Source organism: Cataglyphis hispanica, chromosome 20 (assembly GCF_021464435.1).
Source record: "Cataglyphis hispanica isolate Lineage 1 chromosome 20, ULB_Chis1_1.0, whole genome shotgun sequence".
NCBI classification, from domain to species: domain Eukaryota; kingdom Metazoa; phylum Arthropoda; class Insecta; order Hymenoptera; family Formicidae; genus Cataglyphis; species Cataglyphis hispanica.
This window is the reverse complement of record NC_065973.1, coordinates 4,224,961-4,245,943: the sequence shown is the minus strand read 5'-3', so window position 1 is coordinate 4,245,943 and position 20,983 is coordinate 4,224,961. Positions and strand designations below refer to the sequence as shown.

Genomic DNA, 20,983 nt, shown 5'->3' with positions numbered 1-20,983 from the left:
TTAACTATGTAAATGACGATTAATTGGAACGTAATAAAACGATGAAGAAAATTCGGAAAGTTGAAAGCCTGCATAAAGGTAAAAACTTGTAAACATTATAAAGCTACCATCAAAATGTCAAGAGTGTTTTCAAAAGACGGATGTAAAACATCCTCTGGATGTCCTCTGGACATAAGAGTCTTTTGAACATGTGTGTTGTTAGAATTTCTAGTTCATACAATTGAGATCTAACAGCTATTGTTGTAAAAGTAACAATCATACTGAATCTTTTAAAGATAGTAAATATGGTATGAATTCACACAGATAAGATAAACACGTTCGATCTTTCATATTTTACATAATCCGTGAAAATCCGTGATTACCTATTTCATGTTCCGTTTCAATATTTGCTTATATATAGTTTTTTAAAAAGAAGCATTTCTCTAGTCAAGTTTTATATAATATTTTTTTCTTATTTCCATTTGTAGAACACGCTCCCGCAGTGTCGAGTGAACCCTGGAACACCTTGTATACGAAACGGGGTTGCCAGGTTGCCTCCGTCGCTCCGTTTGTCCTGTTAGTGTTTCAATTAGCTTCAGCGATAAGATATCGCTGAAACGTGTACAAGACATCGGCCGCACTATAAGACTCAAAGATCTTCAATATACTCCAGTCCTTCAATATACTCTACAGTTTGTATAGAATGAATGCATTATGCGCAAATTTTCACGATTCGCGCGGTTCGCGTTCGTCCTGTTCACCTGTACGACGGTTGCGATCTTCTGCGTGCTGTTGCTGTTTCCGGATTTCCCCGTTGCTGACAGAAGATATTTTGCGTCTCAGAAAAAACAGACATCTGTAAAAAAAACAGAGGAAGAAGATGAAAGATACGCTCCGAGACTGATGTCTAACGCTACAAGGATAATGTCCTTTGATAAATATCTCTTAGAGAGAGGCTTCACCAAAGAGCAGGTAGAATCTTGAGTTTTTTAATGATTCACTGGTTTTTTTTTCGCGTTATAAAATATATTTTTTTTTTAATCGATAAATTTGAGGAAAGTTGAAGAAACTTGAGGAAAGTTGGATAAATATCGTGATATATGTTTCTATCAGATAGATAATATGACTCTTCTTGGAAAATGGTTGTTGGCACCGGAAGAAACTCCACCGCCACGGTCCATCACCGATAGAAGCTATTTGATTCTGATCTGGAAACATGGGCCATTCCTGGAACGTAGGCATATCCGGCATTTCACGAAGAACAAGTTAGCTATTTCTTATCTTTTTTTTTATCACAATCGCGTAATCATTTATCTTGAAATTCATCACTTGTAACAATAAATTGATTTCAATTGGATTGGATATGTCGACCTTGTTAGTTGAAAGAATTATATTTTGTTATTTATATTTTGTTTAGATCGATAAAAAAGCATAATTATATTCTACTTATTCTTTGTAGAAGAGAGGAAAATATCGAGACGGAAATTTATGAAATTACATGTTTTAGATTTTCACCCTGGGAAAGTTGTTCTGTGGGGAATTGTACGCTGAGTTACGACGAAAAGGATTTGCATCGAGCGGATGCCGTGATCTTTCATTTGCACTTCATGAAGAGTCTTTCAGAGCTGCCAATGAGAAGTCGAATGGATCAACGGTGGATCTTTCTGACAGATGAGTCACCCCTTCACACTTTTCTGCACGGCAGACAGAGATTATCGGACTACGACGGTCTGTTCAATTGGTCCATGTCTTATCGAATGGATAGCGATGTACCGGTTCCCTATGGAAGAACAGTGCGAATCTCTGATAATGTTTCCAACAAAAATGTCAGACATTGGGATGCTATTGTGAGGACTACCAAGATCAAATTAGTCGCCGTAATGGGCAGTAACTGCGGTGGTCATAACGGGCGATGGTTCTACGTGAAGACACTCAAGTCATTACTCGGCGACAACCTGGACATACTCGGGAAATGCTTGGATGGCAATAGGACTATTTGTCCAGGCCATTTCGACCGGGACTGCGCCGCCTTGGACGCGTACAAGTTCTACCTGTCGTTCGAGAACTCCAATTGCCGGGAGTACCTGACGGAGAAGGTGTTCTGGAACGCGTACAGCAAACTCGCGGTCCCGATAATAATGGGAGCGTCGCGATACGACTGTCAGCGGTTATTACCGCCGCATTCCTTTCTTCACACGGACGAATTCGCCAGCGCGAATGCACTCGCCGACTATCTCAAGTATCTGGACCGCGACAATAAGCGATACATCAAGTATCATGAGTGGCGCGATCATTACCGGGTGATTAACGAGCATGGCTACTTCGGCAGCATATCCAGGCATTATTGTCGCGTCTGCGAGGCGCTGCACTACAATTCCATCGCGCCAAAAGTCTATACCAGACTCGAGAATTTCTGGAGCAAGAGAGATTGTACTCCAGCAAGCGCTTAGATGTTTCAGCACGTCGTTAATTAAGATTATCTAGTCTTCACGAAATATGATTTAATTAAATAGATTAATATATTAATAATAAATCTTTCATCAGTAGCTCTTGAAACTAATTTGTGCAATTAAATATATCAGTTTGTCAGATTGAGTTTTTTAAATGCATTTATTTTTATAACAACTTTAAAGAGAAAAAAATAAAATTTTAGATCATATATTAGTATTTATTATATAATCATAATAAAGAAAAATTCTTATGTGTTTTTTTCTAATAATAATATGAGAAATTAAAAATTTTTGTAGCAGCAAATTATACAAAACAATCATCAGCTACTGACAAGAGATTGTTTTCTCCCGTTCATCTTTAAAATTATTCATTATTTACATTATAACTTTATTAGTGTGTAGACAAAAAATTCAATATAATTAGATAAAAGCACAAAAAATTAATTAGATGGTAATATGTATATATATACCAAAAAAAGTTTGATGATAAATAATGTAATTTTAATTAACGCGGTTATGTGTGTATGTGTAATTCATCATTATTTATTATATATTTAAATTAATATTGAATATGATATATATCGAATATGGAATATTTTTGTGAAAGAAATATATGTATATAAGAAAAATGATAATTCTCTTGCATATACAATATATAATATAATAATAAATTCATAATTGCCGCCTAAATAGTAATTCATGAAAGTTCTTTCGAGAATATTTAGACTTTTTCCGCTTGCAAATCATATATGCAAAAGTTATTGATGTATTTTGCAATAATTATTAAAATATAATAATAATAATAATAATAATAATTATTATTATTATAACAATATTATAATAATAATATTATAATTATAATAAAATAATAATAACTATATATTTAATAATTTAATAATTTCGTGAGAGTGTAGAGAATCTTTTTAAATCTCGATACAAAAATATCCAGCTTTAAATTCGTAGAAATATCTGTACGTTAATTTTTAGAAAAATTTTCGGGAAAAATTGGGGAGCTAGCCCGCTATCGAAGGAGGGGCGGAGACTGGCCGCGATTAAAAACGAAACGAGAATGCAATGCAACGCGACGACGACGCAGGGCGGAAGTAATAGCGAGAGAGATAGACGGCGACTCCGTGCACATGTTGCAAATGGCAGGCGGCGAGTGACATTTCACTCCGTTCTTCGTTATTTCGTGTCGATCCACGCAACCGATTCCTCCGCCATATAGGAATCCTCATCGCGAGAATAATCCCTCCTCATCGTTCCCCGATTCGAAATCCTCCCCCGGCATCCGCGGGGTACGTTGACCGGGTTCATCAACCGAAGGGAGAGAGGGCGGCGACGGCGCCAACGGGCCGCGAACGAGCACGCACCTTGGAAACGAGGGAGATTAAGTTCGTAGAACCCGGATCGTCGAGAGCGCGTATATACCTACCGGGAAGAGAGAGAGAAAGAGAGAGAGAGGATGGCGAAACTGGTAAACGTTTGGCGGGACGATGAACCGGTGAAACTGGCGTGCAAGCAATTGCCGTTGATCATCGACGAGAGTTTGACGGTGAGCGTTTGACATCGCGGTTTGACAACTGCTTCCACGATTTCTGGTGCACGCCTTATGTAACGACGATCGCGACATGCCCTTAACCTTAAAAAAAAAAAGGAACGCGAGAAAAAAACACGTAGGATCCTCGAGAGATAAGAGCACGACTGATAGCTCGTTCGTCATTTATTTCGATCAATCGGCGATCATGTATGGAACTCTCTGCGATGTCGTCGCCGACTGCGACAAGGATGAAGCTAATAGCATCGTGGTTTTGTTCTCGCACTTGTGTCATATATTCTTTTCGTAGACGGTTGTATGATCTTCTGATTTCTGTATTTTTTGTCACTCTTTACATAAGGTAAATGAGGAGATGTGTGTAGATATCCTGTAGATTATTATCGTTATAACACTTTTTAGTCTCTAAAAAAGTCAATATGCAATATTTCACATTATTGTTAAAGCAAATGTGATTTATTACTTTATACTGCAACTTATATATATATATATATATATATATATATATATATATATATATATATATATATATATTTATGTATATAAGACTACTTGTGTTCTTTTAGATGATCATGGATATAAGTAATTTAGGAGCAGTCAGTGATAGTCCTTTAATACGTGGTAAACAACTGGACGAATTTACAAGAAAATTTAATATGCTCACAAAGGAAGAAATCAAAGCATCATTTGAGGTCACTTGCAAGGATATGTTAGCCATTTTGGGCCAGGCAGAACCGTGTGTCGGTTGTCGAAGAAGGTGATTATTCTCTTTTGTTAAAATAATATATCACTTTGCTCTTGCATCAGTAAGTGACAATAAAATATTCTACGTTCAGTGTTGAAAGGCTGTTCTATGACTTGATGAAGTCAGGACATCCAGCGTTGGATCCACTGGTTATTACTCCCAATGGTCTGCTTTCTATAAAAGACGATGTTTTGGAATCACCTCAACGACTTTGCACAATATTGCATGGACACAGGTATTTCACTGAAGTTAAAACGATTCAAGAAAGGGAGAGAATCATTGTCATCCATGTCTTTGCAGCGCTAGGTTACATAATTTAGTGGAGAAACAACTGAGAAATAGAAAATCCCGGCGATGCGTACTGCATTCTTTGGAAATTCAACGAATGCGACCGCCACCGAACGCGTGGAGGGAAGTGTGGGATTGCATGGAACTACCATGTCAACAGGAGTTGACTTTAATCGAGACTGATACACTTGATGACACTTTGGAAACTTATCTACGGAAACATAGGTATGAATTTTATGTCTATCTCTTAGTGTGAAACATTAACACGCGATTTCTCAGATTTTGCGCCGAGTGTCGTAACAAGGTGTTATTGGCGTCGTCTCTCCTGACACGAGAACCCGAACCTACAAAAGAGAAAGGTTACGTAGCCGTTTTATACTCTGGAATTAAGCGTTGTATAGCCGATCATCATGTTCACTTGCCGACTATCACGGAATACATTAGTACTCTTATTGGTCGCGCACAACCAGAACTTATGGGAAGGTACTGATCTCTAATGTTATGCATAATTTTATGTAGTATTCTGAAAGAATTAAAGACACATTGAATTTCAGGGAGCGCCATGCGAAAACGCTGGAAATTGCTCAAGAGGAAGTGCTTACGTGCTTAGGTATATGTATTGCAGAACGATTACATAGAGTCCACAGGCGGCTGAAGGAAGAAGAGACTGTATGTAAAGTATTAGCCGCAGTCGCAGTAGATGCATTGTCCAGAAACTTCCAGGTAATGAGATCTTATCTATTAGAAGATAATGTTATTTTATAATATTGGAAAAAGAAATCTTTCTATATTTATGAGTATATATTTGTATACAATTTGTCAGATTGTCAAGCAAAGCTAAATATCTATCTGTCTTATGTAGATGGCAGTCGAAGTGAAACAAGGTATCTCTCAATTAGAATTGTTATACGAAGAAATTACAAGGGAGGAAATAGCGAAACAGCAGAGGCGTGAAAAGTTGCGGCTTAAACGTAAGAAAAAGAAGGAACGTCGTTATGAAACAGAGGAGAAGGAGAATTCCTGTGACGTATGTTGTAATATATTTTTGCAGGATATTTTTTAAAAACTATTTAAATAATTTTTTTCTCTTCAGAAAATATATAACACATCCATAAAGAAATAAAATTAAAATTAAAAACAATTACCTGCATATATGTACAATATGTATAGTTAAAAGTTATATATTTTGCCGTAGTGTTCAAATGAAAGACGAGGTAAATCCATCTGTATTTGTACAGAATCAAAGCCAACGACGCAAAATATCGACCGGCATAAGGTATACGAAACTTAGTAATTTACATATCTTTTATATGCCTGTCCATGTAAAAAATAAATAATACGCAAACGCACATATTCTTCTATATACAAGTAAGTTTTTTTATTTCAGTTACAAGTATTGGATCCAAAAAACAAAGGGCCACCAACTTGTAAATGTCCGGATTGTTTAAAAAAACAAAAAGCATCTAGTATATCACAATCGCAAAGTAAAGTAGAATTAGCATTCCCTATAAAAAAGACAAATGCACAAAAAGCTATTGTTAAAAGCACTTCTGAAGCTAAAACAAAATTTAGTACAAATCAATCAAAGCAAAGTGACACATTTCACAAACAATTATCTCAAGAGGATTCGTCTGATACTTGCGAATCGTGTAAGGTAAGATAGCTATACAACAATAGTTGTAAATTTTTCATAATTTTATACTAAATTTAGTTTTCAAAAATAAAATATTTTGGATTTTCTTTTTTTTCTTCGTTTTAAGGAAGTTGAAAAAATTGACGAGGATCAATGGCATGTATATGACAAAGACTGTAAAGATTCTATGACCAATGAATTGCTAAATGCTTGGATAACGAAACCTAGTAAAACTACTAGATATACTGTAGATAAAACTAGATATACTATGTGGATAGAGATGACGAAACGTCTCGAAATGTCTAAAAAAAAAAATCACTCCTCCAGCGAGCAATCGTCACAAGATTGCGGATATTCTTCCGGACACAATATCAGTAGCTCCTCTCTTCCTAGTACGCCAGAGGGCTCTGAAGTAGCTTGCAATGATGAATGTTGTAATCACGATGGGGCTTGTCACGATAAACTTAATCATTCCAGTCCTAGTATCTCTTTATTACAAGAAGGTGGTTTGACACTCTCGCAAATGCTAAAGGTAAACTTTATAAAGTAAAACTTTATACATATATGAACAATATATATATATATTTTTTTTTGTAAAAAAGCATTTAAATTTGGCACTTATATTGTTTTCAGGATTCCAATTTTTCTGATGATGACGAGAAGGAGAGTTATATTCCAGCGGAGGAAGTGTTAGAATTCAAGTCGCGAATGCGTCAACTTACAGAGAAGCGGCAGGAACTCCGACAAACGCTTAGAGAACGGTTTGCTATGTTGTGCAACCATCAGAAACCACTTACCATTTTTCATTAAGAATTCCTACTAGTTATGGTAATTCAATATAATATGACATTTTTCTTTTTTTTACATTGATTTACTGTCAGTAGAACGAGAGACAAATAAATATATTTTAAATAACTATTATTATTTAAAGTCAATCTTCTGATGTTAATTAATGCCGAAAATGTACACACACATACATATACACATATTCATATAATATACATCAAGAAAGAATAGAAACATAACATTACATAACATTACTTATCTCTGCAAACAGAGAATTGCACATGATAAGTAAAAGATGTCAAGATGAAGAAGATGGTTTCAAGTCATAGTCAAATAATATTGACTTTGAGAAGAATACAAAATACACAGATGATAAGACTAGAAAATTGAATTTGATTATATAGATCTGTACAATTGAAGTAAACGTAGATATTTTGTATGAATATGCCTTGGCTGTTGAGAATATGGCAGGTCCGATTCTGTTGCGTGCAGTAATGCGAATTGTTATAGACACAAGTTCTCCAGTATGATTGCCGCATATTTAAAAAATATTGTATTTTCTTGAAAAATTTTTCATTTTCAAGAAGATCATATATTTACATGGCGATATGATTACGTGGACTCGTGTCAATGTTGTAATAATAGAGATGCGATGGAACATTTGTCGGAATCTTAATATAAAATGAATGTATTGCATTCCAATATATATATATATATTTTATTATTCCGTATTGTACATCCTGTGTGTAACTTTCATTACACACTCACACACATACACTGCAAAAACATTCTATAAAAAGAATTATTATCATAAATCATATTTACATATATTGTATGTTGCATAAAAGTTATTAAAAATATTTAAACTGCTCAACACTGGTAATCGGTTGTGTGAGATTTAATTCATCACTGAATTTGCTTCTCTTGTTGTTTCAGGTATGTACATACATATGTTACAGGAATAGTATGCTTTCTGTATCAATTGAACAATAGGCAAGGAACTGTCTATGTCTCTTGGGTTTATTCTTTTGTACTTACATACCTCAATTGATTGTATTTGAAAAAAAAAACAGAAAAAAACAGTGAATACTGTCTCTCAGCATATTATAATTGTAATAGTTTTCAAACCTGTTCAATCGACATATTGGGCGAAGCATAAGCACGCATTTGTCCCACCAAAGCCAAAGGCATTCTTTAAAGCCGTTCGACGCGTCGTCATCGTATTCCACTTCATCTTCGTATGCGGTGCAAAGTTTAAGCAAGTCTCCATGTCCAGATTGTCCAGATTTAACGTGGGTGGTATCACGTTCTCTTTAATCGCCAGAATCGTGAAAGCGGCCTCTAGATTACCGGCGGCACCTAACAAGTGTCCGTGCGCACCCTTGGTACTCGTCACCGTCACATTCTTGCTGTGTTCTCCCATCAACGACTCGATCGCCTTCACCTCAACCTTATCGCCCAACGGTGTGGATGTGGCGTGCGCGTTTACAAATGTTATTTCCGAGATTTCGATGCCGGCGTCCTTCATCGTTCGATCCATTGCCAGTAGTGCGCCGATGCCGTCCTCGCTGGGTGCCGTTATGTGAGACGCGTCGCCGGACAGACCGTAGCCCAGTACCTCCGCGTAGATGGGAACGCCCCGGGCAAGCGCGTGATTCAGCTCCTCCAGCACCAGTATTGCGGCGCCCTCGCCCATCACGAAACCGTCACGATCCCGATCGAACGGTCGCGCTGCTTTCTCAGGCGTGTCGTTTCTCGACGTGCTTAGTGCACGTAGACGGCAGAACGCAGCTATTGCCAATGGACAGATGCACGCTTCCGCACCACCGCATACCATCACGCTCGTCTCGCCACCGCGAATAAAGCGGAATGCATCACCTGCGGAAAGTAATTATGATGCGTTAGAATAGGTGAAAACGAAATAAGATCATTCGTTAATCAGAGAGTTACCAATAGCATGCGCTCCTGTCGCGCACGCAGTTGACACAGCATGATTCGGTCCACGAAAGCCATATTTGATACTGATCTGACCAGCTGCCATATTCGTCAATATTCTTGGCACGAAATATGGACTGACCTTGCTGTATCCCTTCTTCAAAGCTTCGTGTGTTGTACATACATCTACTAAATCTATCATGCCCATTCCTACTGAGACTCCAGTGTCACGTTTATCGTTCTCATCATTTGGTGTCCATTTCGCATCCAAGAGTGCCTCTTCTGAAGCTATCAGGGCGTATGCAGTACCAGAACACATTGTGCGTAATTCACTTTTCGTAAAGTGAGAGTCAATGTTAAGTTCATGAGGAGCATCTCCTTTTGGCACCAATGCAGCTATAAAATATAGATTAATTCAATAATATTTCAGCTTCTCTGTTTTGTATGGATTAGTTTTTACATGACTATTGTATAAAAAATAAAATATATCTTTGAGTGACAATTATAACAGTATGGAGTTGATAAATTTTTTATTTATATATTTATTGAATAGTCATAGTGAATAAATAATCATAGTTTTGAAAGTAATATTTTACATATTGTGCTCACCTATTTTACATGGTAACTTGTTGTAATCCGGTTCGATTAGCTTCGTGATTCCGCATTTAGAATCGATGAGTGCTTCCCAAGCATTTCGCGTCCCGACTCCCAATGGAGATACAATTCCTATCCCCGTCACAACAACACGTCGCTTGGTCCTCGCGACAGTTGTCAACGATCGACTGATGTTTACGAATGGTATAGACATTGCAAGTTCTCCAAAAATATTAACAGATTTTGTTTTTAATAATTATGTAAATTATACCATCGCTTCATCATAATCGTCACGTAAAATGTAAAAATGTTTACAAAAATTTAACTCTTTTTTTTTATTTTATAAAAGGGTATTTAACGTGCTGTCAGCCAAGTAGTTATTTTTCGGGTTTTTTTTACTTCCACTTCTTTTTTCATTTACTTGAGCACCAATGATCTTATATATTATCTTATATATATCATATGATTTCTGTTTATCGTTGTTATTCCATTTAAAAAAAAAGCTTATAACAGCTACATTATTTTGCAAATTTCTCTTAAAAAGATCCAAAGTGTCCAAACAGTTTTTAGACGTTTCACATTTTGTAGACCCGGTACCCGGTCTAACTCTAAAAAGACTAAAGCTGAAGGTTAAGCCCGGATCTACAAATTCTACAATAGGTGTAGTAAGCCTTAAAGCGGGGAGCACACACTTTTGCATAAGCGCATAACCATAAGTATAAGGAAATTGATTGGTCCACAAACATATGCCTAACGAAATGAACCAATCAATTTCCTTATACTTATGGTTATGCGCTTATGCAAAAGTGTGTGCTCCCCGCTTAAGTCGTAAAGAAATTATAGATAACAATTGATAATTCTCCTCACATTTGACCGCGATTGATGAATTTCTTATGGCTTGAGGTTTACTACACCTATTGTAGACCAGCCTTAAACGTTACTTTACCCTATGGATAGAATTTCTGAACGCACCTGAAAAGCAAAAAGATCGATGCATAAAATTACAGATATTCTTCTTTATCGACAATAAAGATCGATTTTATATCAAAATTGTTAGCTTCTTTAAGACATTTTTTTTTTATTAGAATTGTCGGTGCAATTAATTTTTCATCATTGACATCTTTATACAATCATATGCTATTTTAATTTCAAATAAAAAATAAAAATAAGAAATAAGAATGAATTGAAATAAGAATTGATCAAAAAATTGAAAACACAAAAAGATATCAAAAGTAATATCATGTTACAACGACAAATATTATTAAGGAATATTATTAATACAATAAAGTAACATACAGAGAATACGTTTAAAAACTTTATTTTGGTTCGCTTTTTGTAATTGGGAAAAATATATATATGTATATGTGTGTATGTGTGTGTGTGTGTGTGTATATATATATATATATATATATATGTATGTATATATATGTATGTATGTATATATATGTATGTATATATATATATATATATATATATATATATATATATATATATATATATATATCGCATGTACCTGTAGGAACTTTGGGCTACAGATTATGTCAAGGATAATCGTCGTTTAAGATAACATATTAATTTTAAAAAAAGAATTAAAACATGCAAATATGTCACCAACAAAATAAAAAAAGAATCTTATTTGTACACTAAAACTAATATTTTGTTAAATCTAAATATTACGTATGCGTTGGTAACAAAGTAATATAAAATATTGCATGTTACATAGGTTTTTACACATAAATGATCAATATACAAGATCTGACTTGTGCTTCTGTGCAGCCTGTGTTTCATATACAAAAGTCAATATATTATATAAATCATAGGTGATAAGAAATTGGATGATAAGAAATATAATTAGAGTGTAAAATAAGTTTTAAGAAAGATAGATTTTTTTAAGGATTCAAATCAAAGAGAGGGAAAGAGAGATTAAATACCTCATTTTTACTCTTTCAATGTATCGAATAAAAAGTGATTATTAATTTTTTTTATAACAAAATGCACATTGTCCCTGTGAATAATACATGTTATGAGTACCAAACACAATGTACTTTGTAAATCCATATATTTCTTGGTAAATGTTCTATCCAATCATTTCTATGTCCTTATAACATAAAACAAAGAAAAGAGAAAAAGAGAGAAAAGAAAAGAGAGAAAGAGAAAAAAGAAAAATAAAAAAACAAAATATAATCCACCATTATAAAAAAAGAAAACAGTTATCTCTCTAACTTAAGTGTCTAAGCAAGATTTAAAAAAAAAATGTATATGTTTTTCAATACATACGATATAAAAATTGGAACAATTGACATATATACTGGAAATATTTTATCTTAATAAACGTAATCAATGTGTATTTCGTTACAAATATATTCCAATTATAAAACCAGGCATTTCATTCGATACAAGGGAGTGTTAAATAAAAAATTGGAGAAAATTTTTCTCAATATCTTGTTCTAATTTATCTTAATCCGCCCCTGATCTTACGCATGGCACGCGATTATTAACCGACATTCTAAATTCCGACGCTGAACAACTCTGTTAAATCGTATAAAATTATGTACAGCATCGCGATACTCTTACTATTGTGCTTTACTTTTATGCCTCGGGATTGTTTTTCATTCCTTTTTATATTCATTTCTCAAGAACTCAAAATCTTCGACTAGCGCGTATATATATATACAGGATATTCCACCAAAAGTGGTCATCCCTTTTTATCTTTTCAGCTAAAAGGGATTAATTATAACAAATATATATCAAATTAAATGGTTATAGTTTACAAAAGCTATTTAACGCAAAGTTGCTTATAACGAACGGAAAGATATGCATATTTTTTTTATAACAATGTAGATGTATTTCGGTACAATGAAAGTTATAGCACTATTTGAAACGAATACAACGATGATTTAACGTAAATACTTTACATAAACAAGTTTTATCGGCTTAAAATATCGCGAGCGACGTTTATCTTTTAATTTTTGGCCCTGCGATATAGCCAATTTCTGACTTGAGTATTGTGATCAAATGACATGATATATGTCAATCTCTAATGCATTTACATCGTTGTATTCGTTTCAAATAGCGCTGTGACTTTTATTGTCGAAATATCCACATTATAAAAAATTATGCATATCTCTCCGATTGTTAATACATATAGCTTTTATAAGCAATTATTATACTCACAATGGAGTTCAACTTGAATCATTTAATTTAATATATATTTGTTATGGTCTATTTTTTTAGTTTAAATATTTAAAAGATAAAATGACCACTTTAGATGGCACATCATGTACATATGTACACACACATCCATATATAAGAAGTCTAAAAAATTATATATAACACTTATAACCAATGGCATCGAATGTTTCATTAATTTTGGTCATTAAGAGAAGTTAGTTTAAAATTCTGACAAATGTAGGAAACTACTTTGCTCTGTAAAGAGGAGAAGATAGAATTTTCTTTGAGAGGGAGAGGAGGGGTTCTAAAGCGTCAATAAATGCTTCTTTCTATTCAATAGGGCAACATCGTCCGTTTGCCTCGACAAAAATCTTTCTCATATTAGATCAACATCATTGATCTTTCTTCAAATCCCTCGTTTTTTCTTCTTTAAACATCTTGCTCAATATATCCTTGAGCTTCCTCTTTCTTGACTAGATTCAATTTTATACAAATATCTCTCGCCTGATGCCATTGTATACACCAAGTCTGTAGGGACGTCGAGTGTTAAACGTTGGGCTTGATCTTGCTGTTTTCGGACTCGAGCGGGTAATCCGAACAATACTCGGAATGCGTTGCCCATGCGGCAAGCTATCGATATTATAAATTATTGATATAATTATTAATCATTATTACAAATCGATAAAAATCATAAGATTATAATATGATATAATATATACGACGTAAGCTGAATTGTTTATACCTGACATGTGCGACTGCAATACCACTGATTTCCGCATCCAGCGCAAACGAATTGTGCAGGACGAATCATGCATCCTTGACACTTTGGTGGAGCGCTTGGTGAAGGCGGATTGTCCTTTGCCACTTGTTTACCGTCCCTTCCGCTTGTGGAACTTCCTTTTCTATCATCGATTACTGTTGTTTCTTCCTCTACGTCTTCCTAGAAGATTCAATCTGACAGTTGGAATGTGCACAAAAATATGTATGAATAAATCGAAAAGAAATTACTTACCACTTGTATTAAATCATTGGAGTGAGATTGCGCAGAAGAATTGACGACGGGGGTTATAGTTATCTCTGTGCGAGCCTAAAAAAAGTCTCGTATTATTAAAAGATGAATTTATTTCTCACCCAACTTCTCACCCAGATAGTGAACTCCGGGTTTCTTCGGAATCTAGATTTTTCCATAAAACTTATATATATTCATTTATATATATATATATATATATATATATATATATATATATATATATATATTTATTTATTTACTTATTTATTTATATACTATATTTATATACATTTATATACTTATTTGTTATTATTTATAAGCTATATAAAACTTGATTGTAATACATTCGAATATCGAGTCGATTGCGACAATTTCATGGTGTTTAAAGAAAACTTTAATAACGCTGATTTAAATTTCAAAAAGATTAGTAATTGCAAGGAGTAAAAAAAGCAAAATACCTTGGAAGAAGACAGGATATCGTTTATAGAAACCAGATTAGAGCCTTGATACGTCTGCGAAAAGTGTTGGGTCGTGGCGCTCTGCTGCGACATAGACGCCACCGCCGCCGCTGCCGCTGCCGCCGGAGAATTCCTTTCTCTTTCAGGCGCGGTGAGTAATCTCGCTAAAGTAGGTGAAAAAGTGGTAGATCTTGGCGATTGCGCTTTCGTTAGAATCCCATGAAGCAACGAACCAGTCGGTTGAGATGCTGTATTCTGGGCCGCGGATGAGGGTATCGCTACAGGATGAAGCGTCACGTCCGGATAATTCTGCGGTATCTTAGCTGCAGCACCTTCACCTAAACACGATATTATAATCATTAATCATTGGCCAATCGGATCATTGCAAATTAAATGCATCTCGTAATTTAATGAAATAAACTCAATTAATTAATTAATTGAAAATTCGAGAAAACGGACATTACCTTGTTGGCTCATCTTGGCAAATTGCACTAGTATATCTTTGTAGTTCATAGAATCATTCGTGCTTGGGTTGCTTTTGCACGATTCCGTGCTAGATGGTCTCGAGTCGGTATTGTGTCCCGTTTCGACCATGGCGCCACCAGCTCCGAGCCCGACATTCACTGAATTCCTCATCCTTCGTCCTCTACATAATTAGAAAAATTATATCAGTTTTATAAGATGTGTCTTAACCGAGGAGATGATAATAATTTAACGAATTACATTTTATGCCGATCCAATGTACATTTTATTCCTCAAATATTTACAGAAATTATATAGAATTCGAAATTATATATCGACGTTATAGAAGAAATCATCTCTCTCTCTCTCTCTCTCATCTCTTGCTTATTTAATCATAATTAATTACCTCCTTGGTACGGTTTCTGGATGCTTGAGTCTGTGATCAGCGATAATAGATCTGACATCTACTATTGCACCTTGCCGACCTTCTCCAATTTGCCGGCTTTCTGGGCTCGACGCTTGATTTCGTTTACGATTGCTTTCCCCATTAGTTTTCGGGGGAATTATCCGTTGTTGCGGGCTAACCTTCGCGGCTTTCTCCCTTTTTAATGAGTCCAAAGATCTTTCCCCGGCTAGATCCTCCTTCGAGTCAAACGATTTCTCTCGAGATATCGTATTGTCGCTATTGTCCCACTCGGCGGACTCCAAAGATGATGTAGCAAGGGGCAAGGGATCCGGTAACTGGCTGTCGCTCTCCATGTAAGCTGTCATCTGTATCTTCCTTTCGAGCCTCGCATATGCCTCCTCCTTTAGCTTCCTCTTTCTCAGAATCTCGTTCCATTCCATTTCTTTGGCATGCGCTAAATTCTCGAGAGCCTGCATATAGGGATCAATAGAAACCGTTATAAATATTAAAAAAAGGGGAAGAGAGCAAGAGTAGTTCCGTTAAGAAATTGCAATTTCAAGAGGCACTCACCGCGATATCAGCTCGCAGTCGATCAGCCTTCACCATAAGTACGTTGACTGTCTCGTTGTCGTTGCCGACAATTTGCGAGATGTACTCTTCCCGTTCGTCCTCGTTGCAAAATTTTTTCCTGGGATTCACAGACAGCTGTCCGTTGGTGGATTTCCGCTTCTTACTCTCGACAGACTCAACTTTGGCGTGACGTTGCGTAACGTTGCTGCCGCTCGCAACAGCCACCTTCTGTCGCGACGTGCCCGCCAGCAACTGCCCGCTCTTCGTCTCCGGCGTCTCGACGTCGGGCGATTCCGCCTTCCTCTTGGTGCGAACGCGACTCACAGTCGCTGCCGGTGCCGCGGCCGTCTCTTCCGGAAGAGCGGCGCCGTTCTGTTGACTCTGGGGTATCTCCGACGACGATGACGACTTTGGCGTCTTGTCATCCTCCGCGGTGTCCACTTGCCTTCGCCTGCCTTCGGCCGCGCCCTCCATCGCGTGCATCCTGTTCAAACTGCAATCACAAAGATACTTTTCATTAATAACGAGAATTCATGCTTCAAGAGGTGGACTTGACATTTTACTTTGATATCTAAAATCGATCGTGACTATTCTTGTTTATCAGTAAAATAATTTTAAAATTTATTATATTTATTAAATATAGAACAAGATGTAAATATGTACACAGAATGTGTACATATAATGTGCGTAATTATAATAGATATATGTAATAAAATTTTTGAAAAATTATTTTCCTTCTCTGACTAAGAAGATCAAATATGTAATTAATATTTAGTCATTAAAGATAGCTTCCGGTCTCACAAAAAAAAAAAAAAATTTACTGCAAAATATAATTAATTTTAATTAAATTTTCTTATAGATAAGGATATGAAATATGATGAGATATTTCAAGCAAATAACAAATATTGTAACAACGTTATTTTTTAATTATTAGCAACTCCGAATGCATCAGATAATTGTCGCACGCTTTTAAATTAAATATAATCCGTTTTCTAAAACTCAATCATCAATTAACTGTCGCGTTCACCGTAAGTGTCTTTCGCGAAACTCGCGTGCTACAAAAAATTTGATATTCACGATTAAAAGAAGTTTAAAGAAAATCCTTCTTAGCCATCGAGATTCACTTAGTTTTGATTCATTTCAGGAAAATCACGCGACATGCGCATTTAGAGAAGGTCGATCCTGCAAAACATCCGTTCGAGAAAAACGATGACATTGATAAACCGATAAGTGGCGCGATTAGTGAAGAGTTTTATTCAATCGACCTTGCCTAGAAAATACTCGTTCGCCGAGGGTCCCAAGGACGTCGGCGTCGCCGGTAAAATGGTTGCCGCAGCATCGCGACGCGCTCATTAATTCATCAAGCTCGTGTCCTCCTCGCGTAAATAAAATCTTCATATCACGACCTGATTAGCGCTATAATTAGACAATGTCGCGTAATTTAATCGGCGCTCCATCGGTGTCTCGATTATAAACGCGCATAAAGCAATGTTGTTAGATGGGAAAAAAAAAACAAAAAACGACGACTTTCGACAAACTTTTTTGCTCGTTTAATACAAAATGACAGTTATTTATCACAGCTTCATAATTTCATTGGAATTTTCGGCTTATGTGGAATTTAGTATCTCTAATCTTAATTCGCTGTCAAATTAGATTATGGGATTTTCTGAGATCCTTTCTCTTTCTCATTTCGCGACCAAGCAAGGAGCCTAATAATGATCAGATATTTTCTAGATCCTTGAACGCACTACGAGCTGGAAGGCTCATATTGAACAGAGAAACGCTAAATATCCAAGATTTTAAAATATTGAAACATCAATAAAAACATATGTAAAACAAATGATCGGAAAGATCAATTTCTAATAAAAGAAAAAAAAAAAAAATCCTAATAGAGTCGGCCCTTAAGCGCTTCTTCTTGTCACGCCACGTTGACACGCTATCGCGGCAGGTTCCCCCTTGACATCGCGACGTCGGTGCACTTTTCACGTCGCTTCGCCTCGTCGCCATTCCGTCGTGGTGGATCGCGAGCTGCGATCGCGCGAAAATGGACCTTAATCCGCGTGCGCCGCGTTTGATAGGAGACGTCGAGAGCGAGATAGTCAGAAAAGAGAAGGAAGAGAAGATCGGGAGGAAGGATGGGATGATGCCAGTAGGTGGGGAAGGGGTGTAATGAAAAGAGAGAGAAAGTATGAGAGAGAAAGTATGAGAGAGAGAGAGAAAGGAAAAGATACGGAGCGGAGAGTTCGTTGCACCCGCTCGCGTTCACTGCGCTTTATAGACGCGGATATAGGTTTCGCGGTACCAATTCTGAAAAGGCGCGCGAGCAGCTCTCTTCCTTGCTCGTGAGAGCCGAAATCGCGTTGGGGAACGTCGTCTTGCAAGCGATTAGATGTCCTAGAAGCATTCGCGTTTCTAGGACAGGCCCTTCTTATCATAACAGTTATCTGTTTGATAACGTGGCCGTTGAAAACTATTGTCATTGCAAAGTGAAACAGAAAATATATACCTGAATGAATGAATGAATGAAAAGAGAGACTGAAAATACGCACACAAATTAAATATTAACTAAAGAAAATAATTAATCCGCTCCGATAGACAAATTCCAAGAAAGATGAGGGTAACAAGTTTTATTGGGAATCATCATTAACGAAATGATTGAATAAATCTGTGTATTCTTCATTACGAACATCAATGCAGAAATCAGTTAGTTGTCGAAAGAGATTATTTTATCGAATCATATTGTTCCAAAGAATGCGCTTTCATTTTTCTTTCTGTTTGCTTCCTCATTAAAGAAAAGCTTTGTTTTCACGACATTTTTTTTTTCCGATTTTCTATGCCAATTTTCCATGCGTTCGGAATGTCCTAAAACGTTAAAAAATCAAATTTTTTACAAATGTCCATATGTGGGTATGTACGATTTGACCGAAAATATCTGTGCACGCTTTAACTTCCGTAAATTTCGACATATTTATAAATAAATAAACTTTTTTTAAAATAAATAGAGTATCATTAAAGGATAGTTGATATTACATTTGATAAAAATTGGTGAAATGGTTATAGTGTTTTTTATAAAATTTTAAATTTTTTTGAGAAATGTCTATGCACGCTTTATTCATCTAAATTTTTTTACATGAATATAATATCATTAAAGGATAGTTGGTATTGAATTTGATGGTAAAAGGATTCATTTTTTATAGAATTTTGAATTTTTTTTTGAGAAATGTGCACCCTTTAATTTTCTCAAATTTCGAGATATCGGGCTAAATTTTTTAATATGATTGTAATAATTTAGTTTAATTTATGTTAATGCGCTATGACGTTATATATGACGTTAATCAAATCGAATACAAGGAGGCAGAGGAGAAAGAAGATAGTCGAGAAAAAGAAAGAGTCGAATAAGGCACGCGATATGTGACGATTGTACAAATTCCCATTAAATCCTTTAAATATTTAAAAACCACGCTTTGATCGTCTCATCTCCTTACATGATAAAGCTTCCTTTATAAGAAAGTCAAAATTGAAAAATCTGCTTTTTCTGAAGAGAAGCTTTGCGAGCGAAGTAAAATGATGAGAAAACAATGTGCAAGTTTCTCATTTGCACGATTTTTTTCAAAGTAACAGGTTGCACTCGGCGGCTAAATTAATTCACGAGTACATATATGCATAATGAGGAAACATTTATTCGGATGGCTCGTTAATATGCTTAATAAAACACATCGCGATACATAATTGCTTTATAAATAAATAGGGAAATGACATGATGTCAAAGTACAACGACACTGATATCTCCGTCGAAAACGGAAAAGAAAAAAGAAGAAGAAGAACGAGAAGACAAGAGCGGAATAAATCAAGCGTTTGACAATTGCGAAGAGGAATTTCGTATAATTTGACGCCCGCATGATTTTCATCGCGCCTCTCGAATTTTTCTAAATGGATAATTTCGCTTCGAGAGATTTTCGAGACGCGTCGTTACACCGTGCTCGGCAAGGGCTCGGAAATACAGGAAGCCCTTCGAGTGTACCCGCAGAAACTTGATAACCACCTCGAACGTTCCCGCTGATCTCTACGGTAATGATTATAGAGATCCACCGTAGTAAGTGAATTAAATCCTCGTCGACGTATACCAACATGCTAAACTGAAGTAACTTTTATTTACACGATCGCTTATCATTTGCAAACTACGGATAAATTTTCTTCCTACTCGGAATCCATTCATTCGCGCGTGACGCGATAAGGCCAAGATGTACCGAATCGCGAATGATGATGGTAACCGGCGAACACATGTAAACGTGCCTAATGATTTTTGTCGCGATCCCATTTCGTTGAAAACGATACCTAATGTTTTTCCGTCGCGCTCTATCTCTTACGTCTAATCATCGAGCGAGCAGTAATTAGCTTTCCTTGACGTTTTCACGGCGTAACGATAGCGAAAGCGAGGGGAGAAAGCGAGACTGTTCGGTGGGCGGCGCTCGTTTGAAATGCGCAAGCACGGGAAAAATAAATCGCCGTGCCGGTGAACGAACGGAAGAGATGCGATTCTCGGCGATCGCGTACGTTCTTGTAATCGCGATTTAGATTTCTTTCCCACCGCGTGATCTTGAACGTGGCTTGCAAGATAGCTCTTCAGAGATAGACGGATTAAAAAAAAAATGTATTGCAAATTTATTTTTTTCCATTATTTTCCATTCCGCACGTGCTCATCGATTCGATGAATTTTCGCGGGAAAATTTGAAAATTTCACAAGAGATCATCGAAGATAACGGAATGACGTTTTACAGGACTGTGCAACTTCTTCAAGATCCGGTAAGTCAACGACTCTCTAACACACGTGGGTATATAAATATATCGAGCGGTGCGCCGGCGTATCGCGCCGGAATAGAGTGCATTAGAAAGCAGCTTCGATTTCTTAGAATCAGCAAACCAGACATTAATGGTTCCAGTC

At 36.2% G+C, this 20,983-nt stretch overlaps 4 protein-coding genes across 9 annotated transcripts in view; 2 read left to right on the top strand and 2 right to left on the bottom strand.

The window, feature by feature from the left end:
* The first annotated feature begins 100 nt into the window (after positions 1 to 100).
* LOC126857083 (4-galactosyl-N-acetylglucosaminide 3-alpha-L-fucosyltransferase FUT6-like) lies at positions 101 to 2,844 on the top strand. The gene is given in 5 exon segments (XM_050606195.1): positions 101 to 287; positions 468 to 733; positions 735 to 951; positions 1,093 to 1,244; positions 1,487 to 2,844. Coding segments are annotated over 4 exon segments (1,359 nt in total). The 5' UTR covers positions 101 to 287; positions 468 to 686; the 3' UTR covers positions 2,430 to 2,844.
* Positions 2,845 to 3,469: 625 nt separating this feature from the next.
* Positions 3,470 to 8,538, top strand: LOC126857115 (gametogenetin-binding protein 2-like). Of its 3 annotated transcripts, XM_050606249.1 has the most exons (12): positions 3,470 to 3,984; positions 4,551 to 4,741; positions 4,821 to 4,964; positions 5,030 to 5,242; positions 5,297 to 5,500; positions 5,572 to 5,740; positions 5,880 to 6,044; positions 6,213 to 6,293; positions 6,405 to 6,671; positions 6,778 to 7,182; positions 7,284 to 7,478; positions 8,373 to 8,538. In XM_050606249.1, the coding sequence occupies exons 1-11, from the start codon at positions 3,895 to 3,897 to the stop codon at positions 7,458 to 7,460; spliced, it is 2,106 nt and encodes a 701-aa protein (XP_050462206.1). In that variant the 5' UTR covers positions 3,470 to 3,894; the 3' UTR covers positions 7,461 to 7,478; positions 8,373 to 8,538. The 3 variants fall into 3 exon arrangements, with proteins under 3 accessions (XP_050462206.1, XP_050462205.1, XP_050462207.1); XM_050606248.1 differs by having other exon boundaries at positions 7,284 to 8,538; XM_050606250.1 differs by lacking the exon at positions 3,470 to 3,984 and adding an exon at positions 4,005 to 4,327 and having other exon boundaries at positions 7,284 to 8,538.
* On the bottom strand, positions 8,438 to 10,593 carry LOC126857116 (3-oxoacyl-[acyl-carrier-protein] synthase, mitochondrial). The gene is made up of 3 exons (XM_050606251.1): positions 9,981 to 10,593; positions 9,387 to 9,767; positions 8,438 to 9,314 (listed from the first exon to the last, which is right to left on the bottom strand). Exons 1-3 carry the CDS (start codon positions 10,177 to 10,179, stop codon positions 8,569 to 8,571), a joined length of 1,326 nt encoding a protein of 441 aa, XP_050462208.1. The 5' UTR covers positions 10,180 to 10,593; the 3' UTR covers positions 8,438 to 8,568.
* Positions 10,594 to 11,296: 703 nt separating this feature from the next.
* The window catches only part of LOC126857103 (uncharacterized), a 36,631-nt gene continuing 26,944 nt past the window's right edge, over positions 11,297 to 20,983 (bottom strand). For 3 of the 4 annotated variants that reach the window (XM_050606226.1, XM_050606225.1, XM_050606228.1), the window contains 7 exons: positions 16,042 to 16,534; positions 15,472 to 15,941; positions 15,068 to 15,249; positions 14,604 to 14,941; positions 14,149 to 14,223; positions 13,879 to 14,076; positions 11,297 to 13,766 (listed from right to left, as the gene is read on the bottom strand). In XM_050606226.1, the coding sequence (XP_050462183.1) occupies positions 13,683 to 13,766; positions 13,879 to 14,076; positions 14,149 to 14,223; positions 14,604 to 14,941; positions 15,068 to 15,249; positions 15,472 to 15,941; positions 16,042 to 16,534 (1,840 nt within the window). In that variant the 3' untranslated portion in view covers positions 11,297 to 13,682. The remainder of the gene's footprint in view (positions 13,767 to 13,878; positions 14,077 to 14,148; positions 14,224 to 14,603; positions 14,942 to 15,067; positions 15,250 to 15,471; positions 15,942 to 16,041; positions 16,535 to 20,983) is intronic. The other variant, XM_050606227.1, reaches the window with a different exon arrangement.

Excerpts from the sequence above, each read along its gene's own strand:
- LOC126857115 (XM_050606249.1), top strand. The coding sequence starts at position 3,895 with ATGGCGAAACTGGTAAACGTTTGGCGGGACGATGAACCGGTGAAACTG. Across the intron at positions 6,045-6,212 it reads AGAAGGAGAATTCCTGTGAC|TGTTCAAATGAAAGACGAGG; the intron begins GTATGTTGTAAT and ends ATTTTGCCGTAG. Across the intron at positions 6,672-6,777 it reads ATACTTGCGAATCGTGTAAG|GAAGTTGAAAAAATTGACGA; the intron begins GTAAGATAGCTA and ends CTTCGTTTTAAG.
- LOC126857116 (XM_050606251.1), bottom strand. The coding sequence starts at position 10,179 with ATGTCTATACCATTCGTAAACATCAGTCGATCGTTGACAACTGTCGCG. Across the intron at positions 9,768-9,980 it reads CAAGTTACCATGTAAAATAG|CTGCATTGGTGCCAAAAGGA; the intron begins GTGAGCACAATA and ends TATATTTTATAG. Across the intron at positions 9,315-9,386 it reads GACAGGAGCGCATGCTATTG|GTGATGCATTCCGCTTTATT; the intron begins GTAACTCTCTGA and ends TACTTTCCGCAG.